At 44.8% G+C, this 21050-nt stretch overlaps 1 protein-coding gene across 11 annotated transcripts in view; it reads right to left on the reverse strand.

Annotated features, from left to right (window-relative positions):
• Positions 1-20710, reverse strand: part of TRAPPC12 (trafficking protein particle complex subunit 12) — an 86558-nt gene extending 65848 nt beyond the window's left edge. For 3 of the 11 annotated variants that reach the window (XR_011504237.1, XR_011504236.1, XM_070512665.1), the window contains exons 1-3: positions 20607-20703; positions 11806-13032; positions 2065-2181 (exon numbers count right to left, since the gene is read on the reverse strand). Coding sequence is in view for 6 of the 11 variants with exons in the window: in XM_070512665.1 (XP_070368766.1) it covers positions 2065-2181; positions 11806-13026 (1338 nt within the window). In the remaining 5 variants the exon portion in view is untranslated. Of the gene's footprint in view, positions 1-2064; positions 2182-11805; positions 13033-18468; positions 19008-20570 lie in introns of those variants that run through there. The other 8 variants (XM_070512664.1, XM_014866796.3, XR_011504235.1 and 5 more) reach the window with 7 other exon arrangements.
• Positions 20711-21050: the final 340 nt, after the last annotated feature.

A 21050-nucleotide genomic window follows, 5' to 3' on the forward strand; every position in this document is an offset into this window, starting at 1 on the left:
CGGAGGAGACTTGGGCTGTCCTGTGTCCTCCTCCTTCCACTCTACCTGCACAGCTCTGTGGCCTGACTGGTGAGCCAGACAGGAGATCTGAGGGGGGTGAAGGACAGGCCGGGGTGTCGTGTTGCAAGGCCAGGCACTCCCTTCCTTCTGAGCTGCGGAACCTCGCTGCAGCAGCCTGGAGCGCCAGAGCTTAGGATTGCATGCCGCTGCTATTTGAAATTATAATTAGATTTGTTCAGAGTGTTTCTTGCTATTTTTATCTCATTGTTTTCTACCTTCTAGTTCCTCTTCCTGGACCACCATTTTCAATATCAGAAGTCAGAAATGTCTGGTGAAGAAATTATTTTTAAAATTAGAATTTAAAGTATACCACGTAAAACTTTAAGCTCCAGGGAGGAAATCTTTAAAAAAATCTCATAATTAGTGTATATGACATGTAAAACCCCGATAATGAAGTCAGTTTGATATGAGAAAAAGACCCAAATTTAAATAAATATTATTATTTTAAACTAATAAAAAAGACATAGACTCTATTTGAAAAACTGCACGTAGACATTCAACAACTTTCAAAAGATGAGAAAAATAGTCCAATAAAAATCGCTCAAGTAACTAATAGTACATCTATAACTTTTCCCCATCTACGACTCAAAGGGAATCGTTAATTCTATATATGACACCATTAAAGTGATTAAAATGTCCTTCTCCACAGGCTACGACACTCATTTCCCTGTAAATTACAATCTTAGAGCACGCTGACATTACTTAGGAAAATACATTTAGACACTCTTTCCTAGTCTCAAAGACGACAGGAATTATTTTGGGACATAATTAAAATACCAGGGCAAGGCAACGATCTTTTTATAAATACATTTCCCACCTTAAACAGGTCTCCTTATTAGGACTGTAATAAAATCTCTACTGGCCTCAAGTAGTTTTGGTGCATGGAAAAAATCAAACCTGTATATATTTAGTAACACTAGGAATAATCAGAGAAGGTAAAAAGATAGCCTGTGGAACAAATTAATTACAATTTGTTTGTGTATGGCCGTGTGTGTCCTTGTTAAACTCATCACACATCAAACACGGCCTTTTACTCCTGATGATGCATTAGAACAGGTGTTTCAAGGCCAGATAAAGGGAATGACAACCCTCCAAACAACGGAAGAGTCTGTTCACTGCACCAGTCTCACACGGCCACGGAAACGGCTACCTTCTAAGACCTACAACTTCATGAGCAAATGACAAGATATACAGATATTTAAAAATTAGTTGCTCTTCCTCCCTTATAAAAACAGAACATTTCCTGATCTTTCCTTCCCAAAGCTTCTTAATCATAGGAACAATTCTAGAATCACTTCAGTAAAAGAAACTCCATGAAGCATTTGATCTACGTTTACTGAACATTAAATTTTAATCAGTTTACACACAAAATGTCTGCTAACCACGCAAGCAAGTGCTTCTTCTTATTTATCTATTTGAGGACACACCCTTCTGTAATAAAACCAGCTGAGAAAAAAGACAATTGTAGGGGTATACAATTTCCAGCGCGCAGACCCCCAGAAGCATCTGCGTGCACCCTGTGAAAATGCCTGCAGTGCAGACAGCTCCCTGCCTCACTTCAGGGCAGTGCCTCTGCTGGCGGTTCCCACTCACTCCCGTTAACAAATAAGGCAGACCGCTATGTGCACTTCTGGTGACCCACCCATTCACTAACAAACCTCCTATACCAAGTGGAGAAAACAGGGTATTTAAAAAAAGTCGACATAAAATTATTTATCTCTAGTTATTACAGTTGATGAAGCATACTTAATCAAGTATATGCTGCTGCTTCAAGTAATCTGATGATTTAAAATAACTTTTTTTAACTAATTGGACTTAAAATTAAAAGTATGTTAATGTGATGCTTTTTGCTGCACAGGACTCCTATCTAATCCAACAAAATTCTATCGATGTGCAAGGGCTTTGGATAATGTATTCAAAGTAATTAACTCTAGGGAAAATATTATGAAGGAAGGCAGGACTTACAAAACAGCAATCGTGAAAATCACGTACACTGTTACTTACAATTAGCTGCTTCAGTCCAACGAAAGACTGTTCCACTGAGTTGGCATTTAAGACCTGTCTCTTTGCCGCAGCTTTTTCACCCAGGAAGCGGAGCATTAAGTCTTTAACTGCATCTCCCTTAAAAGAATATAAGAAAAATATATCAAGACAATAAAATGTTAATTAAACTCAGCTAACTGGAACCCATAACTAACCAAAATTTCTTCTTTCTTCATTGGTATATGGAGGTTAAAATGTGGTTATAGTACAGTAAAACTTCAATTAACCAGGTACTAAAGTATCATGATCTTTAACAAAATGCGTATTTTAGAATAGCTCTTTCCTTTGGAGAGGAAGTGGTAAATCGCCACCACCTGTACCAGGCTTACATAAGCGGCACATCAAGCCAGGAGGGGATTCAGGTGAGAGGCTTGGGGAGGCCTCTTAGGTGTGCGGTGACACCGCTGGGGACGAGGGACTGGCAGTCACTGGGAAGAGTACCCAAGCTGAGGTGGGCAGGCCTGAGCAGCGCTCTGCTCAAATCCCAGGATTCTGCCAGCTTGCCTGGGCCTCTGGAAAAGTCTCTAGGTCCCACCTAGAAAAGTTCCCAGTGGCATAGGGTGCCACCTTCCTTCCAATGCTAAGGTCACTCCTTAGCTGGAGAAAAACGGAACAGTCCCTTCCCTTGCACATCCTTTGCAACCCTGCTCGGCCAGGCCCTCTGCTCACGGGAGTAACGCTGCTCGCCAGGGAAGGGCCCACACGAGCCTCTGCATGGGGACCTGCTGTCTCACAACCTGACTCCTCAGGTTAGACCCGCCTGCATTCAGGGCTGAAGGATATTAAAAGTGGAATCCGAAGCATGTTACTTTAAAGAGAAGATGGAAGGGCAAGGGGCAGGGGAGAAGGGGCTTTGGCAAGGACAGAGCAAGAAGGGATTATCAATGGCCAGGAATGACCAGGGGAAACCTCTTAAGCTGGTGAGACATGGGGATGAGCCAAGGACAGAGGCTCAGGCTCTCAGGGTGTCTGCCAGCACAATCCCTGCAGGTGAAGAAGGGCAAAGCCTATCTGAGCTGGGGCCGCCAAGTCCAACCACTGTGGGAACAGGGGTCCCAGGACAGATGCATGCTGAGAAAGCAGCAAGACTGGCAGGACTCAGAGCTGCTTGGTAGCTGTGCCACAGGCTGAGGTCAGCACGGGGAACACTCACCATGGCCTGAGCCCACTGCTGTGAGGCCCACCCACCAAGGAGTCATCAGAGGTCACAGCAACGAAGCAGGGTGACCCAGGGTCCGGGAAGGAGCTATGCTGGGGGAGAGCTCTGAACCACCCCTCTCCCTTTAGGGTACCGCTGCCTGGGGAAGGCGCTGGGACGAGACCAGCAGCTCTGAGGTCACTGAAGTGAAAGCCGGCCTCGCCTTCTCTGACACGCTCTTGGGGTCCTGTGGGGCAGCAGGACTGGGCCAGAGAACCCCCATGGCTAAGGAGCATAGCACAAAGGCCCCCCGAGAACTTCCCGGTGAGCTGCCGGGAGAAGTAAAACCTAGGCCAAGCTGAGGGCTGGTGAGAAACAAGGCCCACATCTCTCCATCTCCATGAGTCGCAGACCGGTGGATGCTAATACTGTAAGGGACATGGGAGCAGACTGAGACTGAGGATGGAGAGGAAACTGATGTAGGCATGTGTCCTGCACAGACTCCACCACTGTCTCAGCTCCCTGTGGTTTTCCTACTCTTCTTTGGGGAAAATAAGGGCAAAGAGTAGTTCCACTTATAAGCAAGGTTGCTTTAATCTTTCACTATCATCCCAAAAGGTCACACTTAAAAAACACACCACCATGCAGACAATGAGAGCAGGAGATGCGGAACAGGGGCTGCTGCTGCATCTGCTGCACCTTCTCCTGAGGGCAGAGTGACCGTGGGGTGGAGGGACACTGGACCAAACACCTGGTTCTGGCCTGGGTGCGAAGCCTGGGGCTCAAGGGGCCAAGCCACACCTCTCAATATGCGGGACAGAGGTCTAGAGGCAGCAGTTCTGGGGTTTTACTTTCAGAGAGTAAGGTGACATATTTCCAGTGCCAGAGCCACAAAAGCAGCTCATGATCTAGGAGGATAATTAGAGCGCAGCATAAAAAGGGCTCAGCCACATGGCTCCATAAAGCTTTGCACGATGCAACTCCTATCAGACAAGAGCTCTATCCGAGCGAGAGGAGCCTGAACCAGGAAAGTGCAAAATCACATCTTAATGCTGTGGAGGGACGGCCAATTTAACTCCCCCTCCATTGCAACATTCTCGGTTAATTGGACCACCCTGCAGAAATCTGGTGCCCTTAAAATTCTCCGTTAGTGAATGTTTCAGTTACCACAGGAAGTTCCTGAGACAGGAGCATACGTATGACTAACAAACCTCTCACCTGTGAAAGCCCAAAGATGGGACACGTCTTAATATAAACCTAACACTTGCTATGTCCCTAAGCTGAAGGCAATGAGGGCACGGGGGTCAGAGCAGCTATACTGCAGACCCTCCCATGGTTACTGGGGAGAGCGGAGCCAGTTCCTCCCCCCGGGGGTGTCTGAGAGCTATGTTGCTGCACCTGGGATGGGATCCCCCTGGAACCCAGTAGATTCCTTCAGCTCAGCAAACCTTCAGGTGAGGGCCTACTGTATCCGAGGCCACGGCAGGGTCGTGGTGAGCTACCATGTGAATGAGCCGGGACTCACTCACTCGCAGTCTGGCTACGGGGAGGATTCCTGTTCCCCAGGTCAGATGCGTTTATGGAACAGCAAGTGGCTGGATCTCAGCTCGCAGACGGTCATGGGCCTGCTGCCCCTTCTACAGTATGGGAACGACAGACCAGACAAACAGAACTCAGAGGCTGACTCACAGTGTATGGGCTTTTCTGCCTGGGAAACCTACTGGCCAGGGATCACAGCGCAGAGGTGCTGAATGGACAGCAGCACCTGTACCCGCCCAGGATGCGCAGAGCTTCCCGTCTCAGTTCCACTGGAGAAACACGGCTGCCTATCCCAGGAGCATTCGATCTTTTCGCTCTGGTGTTTGCTTTCTCCCAGAGGAAGTGAAACAGAGTGAACGAACCAACAACATACAAATGAAGAAAAACAAAACTCCAAACTCAAGGTCGTGGCAAATCAGAATCCTCACACATCGCTGGCAGAATGCAGATGTGCAGCCATTTTGGAAGGCATCTGGACATCCCTCAAAATGCTAAACACAGAGTTACCATGTAACGGGGCAATTCCACTTCTAGGTGTGTACCCAGGATAACTGGAAACATATGTCCACACAAAAACTTGCATATGAATGTTCACAGCACCATTATTCACGACCACCAAAAAGTGGAAACAACTCAAATATGCATCAACTGATGAACGGATAAATAAAATGTGGACTGTCTACACAATGGGATATTATTTGACAATATAAAGGAATGATGGACTGATATACGTGACAACGTGGATGACTCTAGAAAATGTTCTTCTAAGTGAAAGAAGCCAGTCATGGATTACCACATACTGTATGACTCCATTTGTATGAAATGTCCAGAACAGGAGAATCCGTAGAGAAAGAAAGTAGATTAGAGGTTGCCATGGGCTGAGGTGAGGGTGGGGCAGATGGGACGTGAATGTCAAAGAGTCTGGGGCTTCTTCTGGGGTGATGAAAATGTTCTAGAAATTGACTGTGGTGATGGTTGCACGATTCTTTCAAAATGCTAAAAAGCACTGACTTGTAAGTTAAATGTGTGGACTGTATGTTATATGAATCTCAGTAAAGCTGTAAAAACAAAAATAATCCTAAACCCCTTTTCTTAAGATGTCCTAAACAAATCAGAATTTAAGATGGAGCTGGCCCCATGGCCAAGTGGTTAAGTTCACAGGCTCCACTTCAGTGTCCCAGGGTTTTGCCAGTACAGATCCTGGGTGTGGACATGGCACTGCTCATCAAGCCATGCTGAGGCGGCGTCCCACATAGCAGAGCCAGAAGGACCTACAGCTTGAATATGCAACTATGTACTGGGGGGCTTTGGGGAGAAGAAGGGGAAAAAAAAGACAGAAGACTGGCAACAGATGTTAGCTCAGGTGCTAATCTTTAAAAAAAAAAAAGAATTTAGGACAGTGCTTTGACAGGTAAATCAGCTGCAGGACTGTCACAAATGGCCTGGGCTGGCCTCTCCAGGTCTTCCGTCTCACGTTTCCATTTAGTCAAGTCCACTTTTGTCCTAATGTAAACAACTAGAACGCTGGGAAAAATAGGTGAAACAACAGCTTGCACATACAGAAAAGGACTGTGATCTAAGAGAAGGGAAAAAATGAGTTGAGCTCCTGAACCCAGAGGCACTCTGTGGACCACAGCACAGGAGGGGAGTCCCGAGCAGAACATGGTGAATGCGCTGAGGTGAGGAGGCAAAGCTGGGAGTCCGAGAGGTCGAGGTGGCTGGAATTTGCAGGCTGCAGTCCTGGCAATGGGGGAGCTCTGCAAAGAAAGGGCTCTGGAAATCCCTGGAGGAGCCTCGAGTCCTCTGCTGAGCACAAGCGGCACTCGCAGAGACTGGAAGCTCTAGAAAATGGCGCGAAACAAAAGGGGAGTACGAGCTGGCCCACCCCCTTGCGCAAGCAGCAATGGGAGAGGTGGAGCAGGCCAGCTGTTGTGGGGGGCTCTCGCTGAACACTGAGGCTTTCAGTACAGACTTCAGGAAGCTCACAGGGAGTCAAAGCTACTCTAAATTCACCCCCAAAAAGCTTAAAAACAAACCTGAAAAGGGTCAAATAAATCTGCATATAACTTACCTACCTGCCAGAACAAAGTGCAAGTCTTTCTGAAGGAAGATGACAAAATACAGACACTCAACAACATGAAATACACAATGTCCAGCCTCTAATCAAAAATTACTGGGCATGTGAAAAAGCAGGCACATGTGGCTCATAACCAAGAGAAAAATTAAATACAAATAGAACCAGAAATTACAGAGACGTTGGAATTCTCAGAAGAGAATCTTAAGATAGCTATTATAAATGTGCTCAAGGATCTGAAGTAAAACTTGAACCCAATGAGGAAAGACAGAGATATAAAAAAGAACCAATGGAAATTCTGGAGACAAAAAATATGAGAAATTTCAGTGAACAGCATCAGCCGCAGACTACAAAGTGCAGAGGGAAAGATGATAAAGGGACTGAAGGACACAGCAGAATGCCAAACTTAGCCACAGAGAGAAAAAAGACTGAAAACAAAAACAAAAATAGATCCTCTGTAACTTAATTAGCAACGTCAAGGAGGTGCCAGAAGTAGAGAGGAGAGGTAAAAACTGAAAAGCAATTTGAAGAAGTAATGACTGACTAAAAATGTTCCCAAACTGATGAAAACGATAAATTCACAGATATAATCAGGTCAATGAATCCCAAGCAAGAAAAACATGAAAGAAAACCACTCGAAGGCACATGAGAACCAAACCGCTGAAAACCGCTGATCACATCTTAACACCAACCAGGGGCAAAATATTCATTAGGCAGAAGAACACAGATAAAGATTACTATAGACCTGCCATCAGCAATGATACAAGCCAGAAGACAATGGAAGGGCACCTTTCAAGTGCTGAACGGGGGGGCTGGCCCTGTGGCCGAGTGGTTAAGCTTGTGCACTCTGCTCCGGCGGCCCAGGGTTTTGCCAGTTTGGATCATGGGGGTGAACATGGCACTGCTCATCAGGCCATGCTGAGGCAGTGTCCCACATGCCACAACTAGAAGGACCCACAGCTAGAACATACAACCATGTACTGGGGGGCTTTGGGAGGAGAAGAAGAAGAAAAAAAAAGATTGGCAACAAATGCTAGCTCAGGGCCAATCTTAAAAAACAAACATGAAGTGCCGAATGGAAATGAAACTGTCAACCTAGAGTTCCATACATTGTCAACATATTGCACATCCAGCAGAAACAACCTTTAATAATGAAGATGAAATAAATAATTTTTTCAGACTAACTAAAGCTGAGAGAATTTGTGGCTAGCAGACCTGAAGTAACAGGCACATTTTTGGCTTTCTGGAGGTTTCTGACCCAAGGACTTGGAACGCCCAGGAGCGTGGTTTTAACATAGACTGTGTGGGCTTCCCTGACGGGACTCGTGTCAAATCCAAACTGTGGGAAGGGCAAGGGGGAAGGAGAGAATTAGGGAACAGAATGAGAAAGGAGTGTGGACAGATCCAGCCTTCGAGTCTGTACGTCAGGTTTCTAGATCCACCAGTGCAGGCCAGAGGGTTCCGATGCCGGAGATGAGGCCCCATCGCAGTACCTTTAGTCCTGAACTCCCGCTGCTTCTACTTTACTTATTCCCGCCTCTCTCCCTCTCTCCCTCTTTCTCTCTACTGAACACGCTTCATACAAATAATTCTCCAACTTCCATTCTTTCCTGGTTCTGAAAATTTCTGAATTATCATTTCCCCACAAACTTTCTGTTTACTTCTCAGGAACACAGGCCATCTACAAGTGCAATTAGTTGAAAATGCCGATGTTCTGCTTTTGATGCTACTGTAGTTGGGTGAAATGTTACACATTCACCTTGAAGGTCTCTAACTTAATTTAGACTGACATTAAAGTCATTCTATAAAGAAACAATTTAATTTTTTTTTCAAATTTTATTCCATAGGCAGGGAATTTTTCATTAGGTACCAGCAGGTGGGCAACTTGGAAAAATGTCAATGTAAGTGTTTTAGAAAGCTGATTTAGAAGGAATAACACTGCAACAGTGACAGGGGCACAGCCAGAAACATGTTAACAGATAAATCCAAGAAATGGTTGGTTGACATCTTAAAAGCTTGCTGTGCACAGAGAGTTGATAGAGAAACTCTTCTTTGTTCTACCAATCTTAAGTCCTCCTGCAAATCAACATGGCATTTCCAGTCAAGGTTAACTGCACAGTTTTTCTTTCCCGTCCTGGGAATGAACGGTTCTTTGGAGGATAACACACAAGTGAAGAGACACGAGTGAGCGCACGCCTACTACATTTGTTAGATGGAAAGTCAAAGGTATTTGGGGAACTATTCTTAGTTCAAATTTCAATCTACCATGAGGTTTCCAAAACAACCACTGTGAATTGCAAGAGGTATGGAAGACATTACCTAAGGACTTAAAGGAAACAAGAAGAAAAAACACTTCTTCTGGCTGGCCACTAGGTACATGCTCTGTCCTTGCAATGGGCGCTCCCTTGTCCTTGCTGACTCTCAGGACGCCCGACTCATCTCAGCCGCCTGCGAGTGGGGAGGTGAGTAACAGACTGTAAAGCCACAGCAGACCTGCCACAGGCCGATGCCCTTCACCTGCAGCCAGGGCCTCCTTCTATGGTTCAATCTAGGTTAACCGACCACTTGTGTTTCTCAAGGATGACGGATATTTTTATTGTAGGATACCACCCAGCCACTGCAGGGTATTGGGCATTCTTGGACCCACCCACTAAGTGTCATGTGCTCACCCAACCCTTTCGGCAACCAAAGAGAAGCACCCCTAGAACCCCTGTGCCCCAGCACCCTCTTGGGACCCACGAGGTTAAGTCATTTCCACAGCAACCTTCAATTTTCCGCTGAACTACAGTCAGAGGGGGAAGCAAACTGCCAACAACAGATAGTCTGGAAAGGAAGTGCTAAGGGCCAGACCCCTGAGGTGAAGGAACGTAATGGCAGAGTACAAAGGCCCCAGGAAGGGAGGGAAGGAAGAGAAGGGAGGAAATGTGAAGCGGACACTGAGGCAGGTCGGGATGCAGGGGATGGAGACAAGGCCAGGGAGGGTCAGCTAAGCAGGGGGTGAAAACATAAACCAAATCCTAAACACCCAAGATCCCCTGAAGTCAGAGTTCATAACTGGAATTCATTAAAAAGATCCCACAAAGGTAAATTTATGTTCAGTATATTCTGCTTAAGAGGGTACAGAAAGGGGCCGGCCCCGTGGACGAGAGGTTGGGTTGGCGCACTCTGCTTCGGCAGCCCGGGGTTTGGCTGGTTCGGATCCTCAGCATGGACTTGGCACCACACTCATCGGGCCACGCTGAGGCGGCATCCCACATGCCACAAATAGAAGGACCCACAACCAAAATACACACCTATGTACTGGGGGGCTTTGGGGAGAAGAAGGGAAAAAAATAAAAAATAAAAAAAAAGAGGGTAGAGAAGGATGCCCAGAACAATGTCTGATAAACAGTAAGCCCACAATAAATACACGTTTAGTAAATGAATATGCTGAAAGGCTGCCATGCAAAGTATCCAAAATCTACAGGCTTACACTTCAGTTACCTAGAAAAATTAACCGACCTCACTTTTCTAGCCTATCACTTTTCTTTTTCTACAGAATCCAGCCCTCACAGGGCTGAGCAGCCTCCTGATCCAGTGGACAGTCAAAGACAATGGTCATTCCAGGCAGCGGGCCTGCTGACCGGTTCGTGGGGGGGGGGGGTGAGGGGGAAGGGTGGATCCTTCCTCCAAGAGGGGCTGCTGCAGACGGCAGGTCCTACTTTCAGTTCCAGGAGGACAGACATGCACAGGCCTCGAGGCCAGCAGGCTGGTCAGAGTGGTGCCCCCATGCACTGTGCCACAGAAACCCTGATCCTACCTGCAGTCTGGCGCAAATGACATGCAAATGAATTCATTTTATAGGCATGTATACATATATCTACAAAAATGCTTATCAGAGTATACGTTACATGCTATCTTATATCCAGTTTTTCAAACTTAACAATACTATGTGAACCTCATTAAAAATTCTGCTATATCATCATTTTTAATACCTACATAAACATTCCATTGTAAAGATGAGTCAAATGTATTCACCCAGACCCCTGACAATGAGCTCAGATTCTTTACAGTTATAAACCACACTCTGATGGACATCCCAACCTGGGTATTTGTATACTGGTGAGATTATTTCCTGATAAAAAATTCCCAAGACTGGGATTTTTGAGTCAAAAGATATGCACATGTAGATGAGCATTTAAAAATTTTACTTAAAAAAGTCTATACCAATTTATGGTCCTGTCAGGGCTGCATGAGACAGGCTATTTCCCACACTCTAAATAAGCATGAAATAATTATAAATAAAACTCATTAGATAACGGAAAATGGAAATAATTTCATCATCTTTGATAAAAGACTAGTGAGACTGAACTTTTCTATATTACTATTTACTATATATAACACATTTTTGTGATTTATTATTTTGGGGGGCTGTTCATATTTTTCTTAACGAATCTATAAAAACTCTTTCTACATCAAGCATGTTATATGTAATACAAATATATTTTCCAGATTTAAAAAAAGGAATAGGGTATTTAACATTTGCTGGAACTCAAATGTCACAAATAAACGGATCACACAATGTTTAGAGCTACTTCAGAGAATTATGATGTAACTATCCTACCTTACTGGTATTTAGTTCTAAGATTCAGATTAATTACATTATATTAAATTAAATTAATTACATACATTAATACATTATATTAAATACATTAATTATTTAATATATTAAATACATTATATTAGGGAAATCAACAGGGTTCCAAATGACCTAGTGACATAATATCATAAAATCTCAGAATCAGAATCTCAGGAACTGCTGAAAAATAAGGATTTTTTAACCCTCAAAGGGTCTTTATATATATATAAAACAGAAATAGATGAAAAGGAACGAGATGTGGACCTAGAATTATCTATTTCATTGAGAAGAATTCTGCTGGCAAACATCTGCGTTAAAAACACTCCGTCTTACCTGGATGTTGTCGAACTTAAGGCCAGGCATGGTGAGGTTCTCTTTGTCTACGAACACTGTGCTGTACTGTTGGGTTGCTACTGAAATCAAGACGTCCCTGGTCCCCTGCCCGGGAAGCCAGGCATCGTTTCTCCTGTCCATCTCGCTCATGCTCAGAGCGGTGGCAAAGGGGTCCTCGCTCCCTGCAAACACAGCCTGGATCTGTGAAAACGGTTTTGGAGACTGAGGAATTTCTACAGAAGCCGTGGAAACATCGGATTCTGATCTTTCAATTCCTGGGGAGTAAGAAGGGTCAGCAGAACCTGGGGATTTTTCTCCTATCGGAGTAGCGAGAGAAGACAGTTTTTCTGGAACTGAAGAGCCTGCATTGGGATTACTGACGGAAATGAAACTGGAAGTTGTGAAGGAATCAAAGAAGTCTGAGGCCAAGGAATTAGTGTTGGTTGAATCCCCAAAAAATTTACTCAGGCTGGGGCTTGGCTGGACCACCTGAGGAGGGGTCTTGGCTGCTGCCTCACTTGTGCCGCTGAAACTAGGAGACTTCACCATCTGAGACTCAAAGCCATCCCGTGGAAACAGGGGTGGCTGGGAGTGTGCGGGCTGGGCCTGGCTGAAGATGGTGCACACGGGTACCGGCTCGTCTTTGAGAGAGGCCTGTCTGGAGGACAGCTCTGACGGCCCCTCTGGGGGAGTGTCTCTGTCCCTGGGGCCTGAGTCCTCTGCATCTTCATCTTCAGAGGCGGGCACATCTTTCACTCCTTGCTCTGGGTCTTCCTTCAATGACGCTCTGTCAGAGGTCATGTCTGAGACATCTTTGGTCGTTTCCTCTCCGTCACTGTCACTGTCATTACTCAGAGTGTCAACTGCTCCTTTATCTACAATATTTTCCAGCCTGTGATCAGTGTTGCCTTCTGTAGATTCTGAGACATCCTGCAAACAACCAAGGTCAGCCGCGTCATCTTCGCTATTATTAGGAGAGTCAGAAATGAGGACACTCTCCATCATGTGCTCATTAAGTTTATCTATGAAATTATTAGAATCTTCTGATATGGTCTCGTTCTCCTCAGACTCAAATTCGTCTCCACCAAGATCAATGGTTTCCTCATGATAAAGAAGTGGCCCCTGTTCTTCCTGAGGCAACTGCCGAGCGATGCTCTCCACTTGCCCCTCGGTGGGTGGGGACTCAGTCGTGCTCTGGTTGGCACCTGCAGCACTGTCCATGGTCACCTGAAACAAAGACAAACCTAAGTCAACCTCATCAGCTTTTTATCTCAGTTACTATCAAGCTGATTTTATCTGGTTTTTTTAATTTATAAAAATGGTGAATACATGTCATTTTAAGGTAATTACATGCCATTACACATTTGCCCAAACCCACAGGATGCACAACACCGAGAGTGGACCCTAATAGAGACCATGGATTTTGGGTGATGATAATGTTTCAACGTAGGTCCATCACTGGTAACAAATGTGCCACTCTGGTGGGGGATATTGATAATGTGGCAGACAGAGACTATACAGGAAATCTCTGTACCTTCTGCTCAATTTTGCAGTGAACCTAAAACTGCTCTAAAAAATAAAAGTCTATTAAAAAATGTTTATTAGCTATATAGACAAACAGTTCAAAATTCAAAAGATTCCATTTCTCCAGCCATTTATGTATTTATTATTGCAGTAAAGGACACATAGAATTTACCATCTTAATCATTTTTAAGTGTGCAGTTCACTGGTATTAAGTATATTCGTGTTGTTGTGAAAGCATCACAACCATCCATCTCCAGAATTCTTCTCACCTTGCAAAACTGAAAACTCTGTACTCCTTAAACAACAACTCCCCATTCCCTCCTCAACCCCAGGCCCTGGCAACCACCGTTCTACTTTATGACTATGAATTTGACTACTCGGGGTACCTCACATAAAAGGCATCACACAGTACTCGTCCTTTTGTGTCTGGCCTATTTCACTCAGCATAATATCCTCAAGGTTTACCCATGTTGTAGCATATGTCAGAATTCTTTAAGGCTGAATAATATTTTATCATGTATAGATCCCACATTAGCTTATCCATTTATCCATTGATTGACACTTGGGTTGCTTCCACGTTTTGGCTATTGTGAGTACTGCTGCTGTGAACATGGGTGAACAGCTATCTCTTTGAGACCCTAATTTCAATTCTTTTGGGTGTACACCCTGAAGTGGGATTGCTGGATCATATGGTAATTCTATTTTAGATTTTTTGAGGAACGACCCAAACTATTTTCCATAGTGGTTGCACCATTTTACATTCCCACCATATATCACCAGCACCAAAGGTTCTAATTTTTCCACATCCTTGACAACACTTGTTATTTTCTGTATTTTTGATCATAGTCACCCTGATGAGTGTGAGGTTTCCAGCCTTTTAAACCCTACATACTCTTTAAGACTCAGTTGAAGTCCCCCCTTTTCCACAAAGCCTTCCCAAGACACTCCAACCTATAATATCTCTGAATCCTCCCCTGAGCTTATAATGTTGTTTGCTTAATTCTGAGAATCTGAGACAGAGAGACGGCATGAGTAAGAGAAACAGTAAGAAAGCCAAGGCACGCTTGTTGAGGCAGGCTGATGGCTGAGGCTGACGACAAGGGGCGAGATGACACTTACTGGCACTTACTCTGTAGCAGGCATTGTTCTAAGTTTCTCCTTACTTTATCCCCAGAACAACCCTTGATCCGGCTGCTACCATTGCTGTCACTTTGCAGATGAGGAAACTGAGGCTTGGAGAGGTTATGTAGCTTACTCAAAATCATACAGCCAGTTGAGAAACCAGGACAGTTACAGCTGAAATCCTGGGTTGACACTGGCTGGAGGAGGCCACAGAATGAAACAAGGAGTTTGAACTCTAAAAAAAATTATTTGCTCCTTTTCTTTTTATTAACACTTTCTGTTTTTAACTAAAAAATTTGTTTTGGTGAGGAAGATTGGCCCTGTGCTAACATCTGTACCAATCTTCCTCCACTTGGCATGTGGGATGCAGCCACAGCATGGCTGGATGAGTGGTGTGCAGGTCTGCACCCGAGATCCAAACCTACAAACCCTGGGCTGCCCAAGTGGAGCATGGGAACTTAACCACACCACTGGGCTGGCCCCTTTGCTCCTTTTCTCAAACAACCTTTTTTGGAGCAAAAAGTTACTTTATATAGTTCTACTCTCATAGTGAACAAATTCAAGTTAAAGAAACTAAGACTATGATAAAAGATGAGGGTTTGTCCAGAAAAAAACAATACCTTTCTGATCTTTAAAAGCTATACTTAAGCTGATTTCTCAGTAAGACTACGTTTTCCTCGCTGTCAACACTTGTGTCACAGTACTCCAAATTGGCCATCCATCCCTTTTATAGCCTGGATCACTCTGAGAGCCAAAAACAAGACTATTTTAAAGTACATCATCAAGGTGAAACATTTTGGAGAACTGTCTCGTCCAGGACAGTTAGCTACTAACTCCCCATTTAATACATATTTGTCTAACAATTATTAGTTATAAATGAGTCAAAAATACAATGAAAAGGAACAAAAGCCTTTTTTCTTGCACTGTTTCATAGCGAGTCCAGAGTGGAGGCTGCCTCAGGAACATCAGAGTGGATGCGCCCCCGGGTCCTCCCCTTGCAGGAAACGGAGCCTGGGCATGATGCCATGGAAACAACAAGACTGCCTTCACTGAACCTCCACAACAGCTGAACGAGACAGGTATCAACTGCCTGACTCTGCAGGTGAGGACGCTGAGGATCAGAGCAGTGACAGGACTCGTGTCAAATCGCTGCCAGTAAATGACACGGCCAGGGATGAATTCGGGCCTTCTGACTAAACCTCTGAGGACTGAAGTACCGCGAGCCCCTAGCACAGTGCCTGGTACCTGGGAGATGCCAGTAACTACTGCTGCTTACAAGCCCTTCTCGGAATAAGAACAGTCCAGATGATAACTCCAGAAATTCCAACACTACAGTAATGGACAACTGTGGAATGATACAGGCTATAAGAAAAGCTCCAACACATGCAATTACAGGAAAGGTAAAGAACATCAGAACTGGCAAAATCAGAGTGTTTTCTTTGTAGGTAGAGAAAAGCCTACTCTTAAAATAAGCAGAAATAGCTGCCAGTTGAGGTTAACTTGTCTGTATTACAAGACACTCGTGGGAAGCTGGGCTAAAATGAGGGTACCCAGAAGGCTGTCCACAGATGGCCCTTAGCTATAGCCACAGGACCCGGGGAGGACAGGGGGTCACTGCGCAAGACCCACTCGGTACGCGGAGCGCATGGTTACAGCAAGGAGCGACTGCTGCAGCCATACTCAAAGAAACCCAGGGGAAAATGACCATTTTTTTATCCGGCCTATGAAACAGGCAAAAATTTTTAGAAGTGACAGTTCATAGGGAATTTGGGGGAAAATTTATTTAGTGATAATGGGAATGTAACTTTTCTGCAGACAAAGGAAAAACTCTCTGAGAGCAACTCTGTGCTTACCGACTTACCTAAAACACATATTTTTTTGGTGAGGAAGATTGGCCCTGAGCTAACACCCGTGCCAATCTTCCTCTGTTTTGTGCATGGGATGCCTCCACAGCATGAATGATGAGTAGTGTGTAGGTCCAAACCGAGGATCTGAACCCACGAACCCCGGGCCACCAAAGCAGAGCATGTGAACTTAACCACTACACCACCGGGCCAGTCCCTAAAATATATTTTTAAAGAAATCATCTTCTGATAGGAAGGATGCCAAGTAAAGAGCAACATTTTCTCAAGTCAATGCTTATTTGTAACTATGTTTTGATTCTCTTCAGAAATCCTGTTTCTAATACAATTTAGAAAATAAACTTCTACCTTTTCCTAGTGATAAAATTTACAAAAATGCTGCCCAATTCAGATAAAAAGTATAGTTAATCTCGATTTCTGAATAGAAACTACATGTTTACTAAAAGCCACTGCCAAAGAGCTGGATTGAAATGTCCTGCAAACCAGGGACCACTTGCTGAGAGCTACTGCCTTAGACAGCAAGATAAGGCAACATCATCCTGCTCTCAAGGAGCCAAGCCACAGTCAGGGAATGGCAGAGAAGAAACTGAGGAACTGTAACACATACACAGAGCTAAGTAGAAATATGACACACCAACTCCTGATGGAAAGCGAGAGTCTGTGGAAATCACATGTAAGCTTTCTTACTTCTTTCATTAGAAGACCTTAGAAAGTTCGTTACTCTCCCTCTTCTCTCCTAAAGGTGCACTTTCCATCAACAGTTTTTATTAAATACTGAGTGGATACAAAACAATATCTATAACCTGTTGCTAAGACAATACACCCTAGTACCTACTTCCCTCCTCTTTCAGAGGTAATATTCTGAAATTTGTCATACTCATTTTTCTTTAATTTTCCACATGGATTTCCTCAAACAAGTTACTTACATTTTCAGTTTTTGACTTATTTCCCTTCCTACTGTTAACCTGGAGATTCAACCTTATAAGTGGTGTGAAGCAAGATTTCAGTCATCTTCACTGGTGATGGTCTCTCTTGTGTGATGGCGCCAAAACATCCTATCTATTCTACTGTCGGTGGGTATTTGGTTTCTGGTACTACAAACAGCGCTGTTACGAACATTCGCGTACGTGTCTCCTGGTGCACAGGTGCAGCTGTCTTCACGATGTTATTACAAGTGTGTGTGTACGTGTATTGGATAATAGAGAACATCTCTATCTTTACTGGAGAACGCCCAGTTGCTTTACTAAGTGGTTGTACCAGTTTAAAACTTAGTAACAATGGATTAAGTATTACTGTTCAACACACTCACATACACTTGATAGTGTCAGACTTCTTAATTCATATCAAGAATGTATAAAAAATTCCTGCAAATCAATAGGACAATAAATGGCCCAATAGAAAAACAGAACAGGGGGCTGGCCTGGTGGTGCAGCAGTTAAGTTCGCACGTTCCGCTTCGGCGGCCTGGCCTGGATCCTGGGCAGAGACCTACACACTGCTTATCAAGCCATGCTGTGGCAGGCATCCCACATAGAAAGTAGAGGAAGATGGGCATGATGTTAGCTCAGGGCTAATCTTCCTCAAAAAAAAAAGAAAAATAGAACAAAGATTTGAACAGGCTGAAAGGGACACACATTTCACACGCATGTATCCTACGATTCCAAAAGCCACACATCTTCATTGGTTCAGAACGATTCCATTTTATACCCATGGCTGCAGTAAAATGAAGCGCCTCTTTTCACTCTCCCAAGAGCCCTGGTTGAGACAACAAACAGTCTCACTACCTATGTGTCATAGAGGAACTCTGCACACTGGCACCATAAGCTATGACCGTGAATGTTTATAAACAGCAAATCCAAACAAAATACCCCCCGTCCAAAGGCCAAAAAATAAAAAATCTGTAAACAACTACTGCCATAGACACAATAATAAATAGCAGTACATTCAAAACTGGAATATGAAGTGGCAGTGAAAACAAATGAACCCATCCCATATGGAATGCATTCATCTGTTTGACTCTCACAAATCTAATTTTTCATGAAGAACGAGTAGAAAATTAAACAGTATGATTCTCTATATAAAGTTCAAAACATGTAAATTAAACAATATATTGTTTTAGGAATACAAACACAAAAACAAGGTAATAATAATAATACCCAATTCAGCTGGTGACAGCAAGGGAAGGTTTGATTGGGGAGGGACCCATGAAGAGTTTCAAAGCCGCTGGCAATGGTCCACATCTTACGCAGGTGGGAGAAGACTGGGTTGGGTTTGCACGTGATATTTTTTCTTCCATGTATGTTACATGCAGTCTTTACACATCTGTTCTTCATTTGTGTATGACATAAATCTTTACGCCTCCTACTATTGGCTTAATGATTTTTATTATACCATGAATATGATTCTAAACATGTCATCGTCAAAATGCTAGCAAAGAAATCTTTCTCTCTGTCCAGGTGAGTGCTTTGCACAATGAGATTAATTAATGCCTCAAAAATTTTTTAAGTACTGGGGCTGGCCCCGTGGCCGAGTGGTTAAGTTCGCGCGCTCCGCTGCAGGCGGCCCAGTGTTTCGTTGGTTCGAATCCTGGGCGCAGACATGGCACTGCTCATCAAACCACGCTGAGGCACCATCCCACATGCTACAACTAGGTGGACCCACAACGAAGAATATACAACTATGTAACGGCGGGGGGCTTTGGGGAGAAAAAGGAAAAAAATAATAAAAAATCTTTAAAAAAAAAATTTTTTTAAGTACTAACTTTAAATGATTTAAATTCACTAAGGACAACTAAAACTACAGCCGTTCCGGTTCCCTTTCTGGACATAAAGCTTTGGAATTACAAATCTTTTATCAGATTGCAATAACGTAAACACTATTTCCATGACAGTACTATGTCATGTAGTAGAAATCTAATTAGCATATATTTACAAAGGAAAACTTACTGCAGATCAAGCATTTCACAAGTATTATCCCACTTAATCCTCAGGACCCACTTATAAAGTATTACTACCTCCACCGTACAGCAGAAAAAGCCAAGAGATCTGGCCAAAGTCACAGTGTCAATACTCGATGTTGACAGGATCCTAACGCAGGTTTTCCTGTTTTGCTCCCCTTGTTAGGCTGCTAGGATGGACGATGATTCAGAGCAGCAGGGGCGACAGGAGGAGCCCTGAAGGCAGGTCTGAGTAACTGCTTGAATCTTAGCTTCACTACTAAGCAACATCACCTGTGAAAAATGACGTCATCTTTTACTCTTGGTTTCCTCGTCTGTAAAATGGGATAATGAGGATTAAACAGTAACTGATGCACAGGCACTTTTTAAACTGTGCTGAGCTGTACATATTCAAGCATAGCAATTACAACCTTAATGATGAAGCAGAGTGGTAACACAGTGTCTTGGACCCGCAAAGATCCTGTTAGAAATCACAGAACGTGACGACTTAAACAATAATGCTGAGACTATACTCTCCTATTTGCATCCCCTCTCCCTGTCCCCCTCAGTCATAACGGGCCTGGCTCATTGCCTGCCACTCAAGACCATCTTCTGAATTTATGAAAACAAGCAGGAAGTACAGTATTTCAACCTAAAAGATATAGCGTCTTCAAGGAGCCATAAAAAGGTAGAAACTGGGGTCGCCTGTGGCCTGGTGGTTAAGTTTGGTGCTGTCTGCTTCAGCGCCCGGGTTGGGACCCCAGGCACGGACCTAGACCCCTGGTCAGTGGTGGTGCTGGGGCCATGACCCACATACAAATAGAGGAAGACTGGCACAGATGTTAGCTCAGGGACGATCTTCCTCAGCCAAAAAAAAAGGTAGAAACTGTAGGTCCAAGGAAATCTTTCACTGGGGTTAAACTCTTGCAGCGGAGACTGAGAAAAACAGACCTATTTTAGAACACATCGTTGAGCCTGACGCTTCTTTTTAAATAAACACATTTTCACTCTTCCCAGTATACATGCTCTACGATCAGTTCCGTCCTGGATGTCGCTTTCTAAGGGATCAGGACGCGTAACAGCCAACATTTCCACCGTGACTTCAAAGCTTTTACACAAACCACGGCATTTCACCCCATAATACCGAGCTTCGTCGGCCAGGTCGCTGTGAACATCAGCCCACACCAGCTCAACGAGGAACTAGCGAGAGGAAGGCCCGGAGAGGAGCCCACTCGGGGAGGGGCCCCGAGGGGCTGCGGCTGAGGCCGGCGGGGCTGCGGTGAGGGACGCCCCGCTCCCTGCAGCCGGGATCCCGATCCTCACCTGCCACCCGCCCACTGCGGCTGGGGAAGGAGTCACCTGTGGCCAGGACCACGGTCAGGCGAGAAGGTAGAGGAAGCCGGGAAAAAGATACCCGGCTCTGCGCTTCCCGCCCCGCCCCCGCAGCTTCTGCGCCTGCGCGCGCCGGCTCCTGCGCATGCCCAGTGGGGGAGCCGGCAGCCCAGTGTGTTTCCGGTTCGTGCCGCGGTGGGCGGGGCCAGAGCCCCAAGGTGCGGACAGGGGGCGGGGGAGGGGCGGGGAAGGGGCGGGGAAGGGGGCGGGGAACCGCCCCCATCACTGGGAACAGAGGGGGAAATTATTCTGACGCTCAGAGGCTACCCGCAAACATCTGACAGAGGGGCCGGTGGAAGAGTGACGGTTAGGCTCTTTTTCTTCCTGGCCAAAGCACCCCCAAAATATTTATTTTTAGATTTTTCTCTGTGCCTATGTATATTTTCTACTTTTCCTGCCACGCATCTGTAG

This window comes from Equus asinus, chromosome 6 (genome assembly GCF_041296235.1).
Source record: "Equus asinus isolate D_3611 breed Donkey chromosome 6, EquAss-T2T_v2, whole genome shotgun sequence".
Taxonomy (NCBI): Eukaryota; Metazoa; Chordata; class Mammalia; order Perissodactyla; family Equidae; genus Equus; species Equus asinus.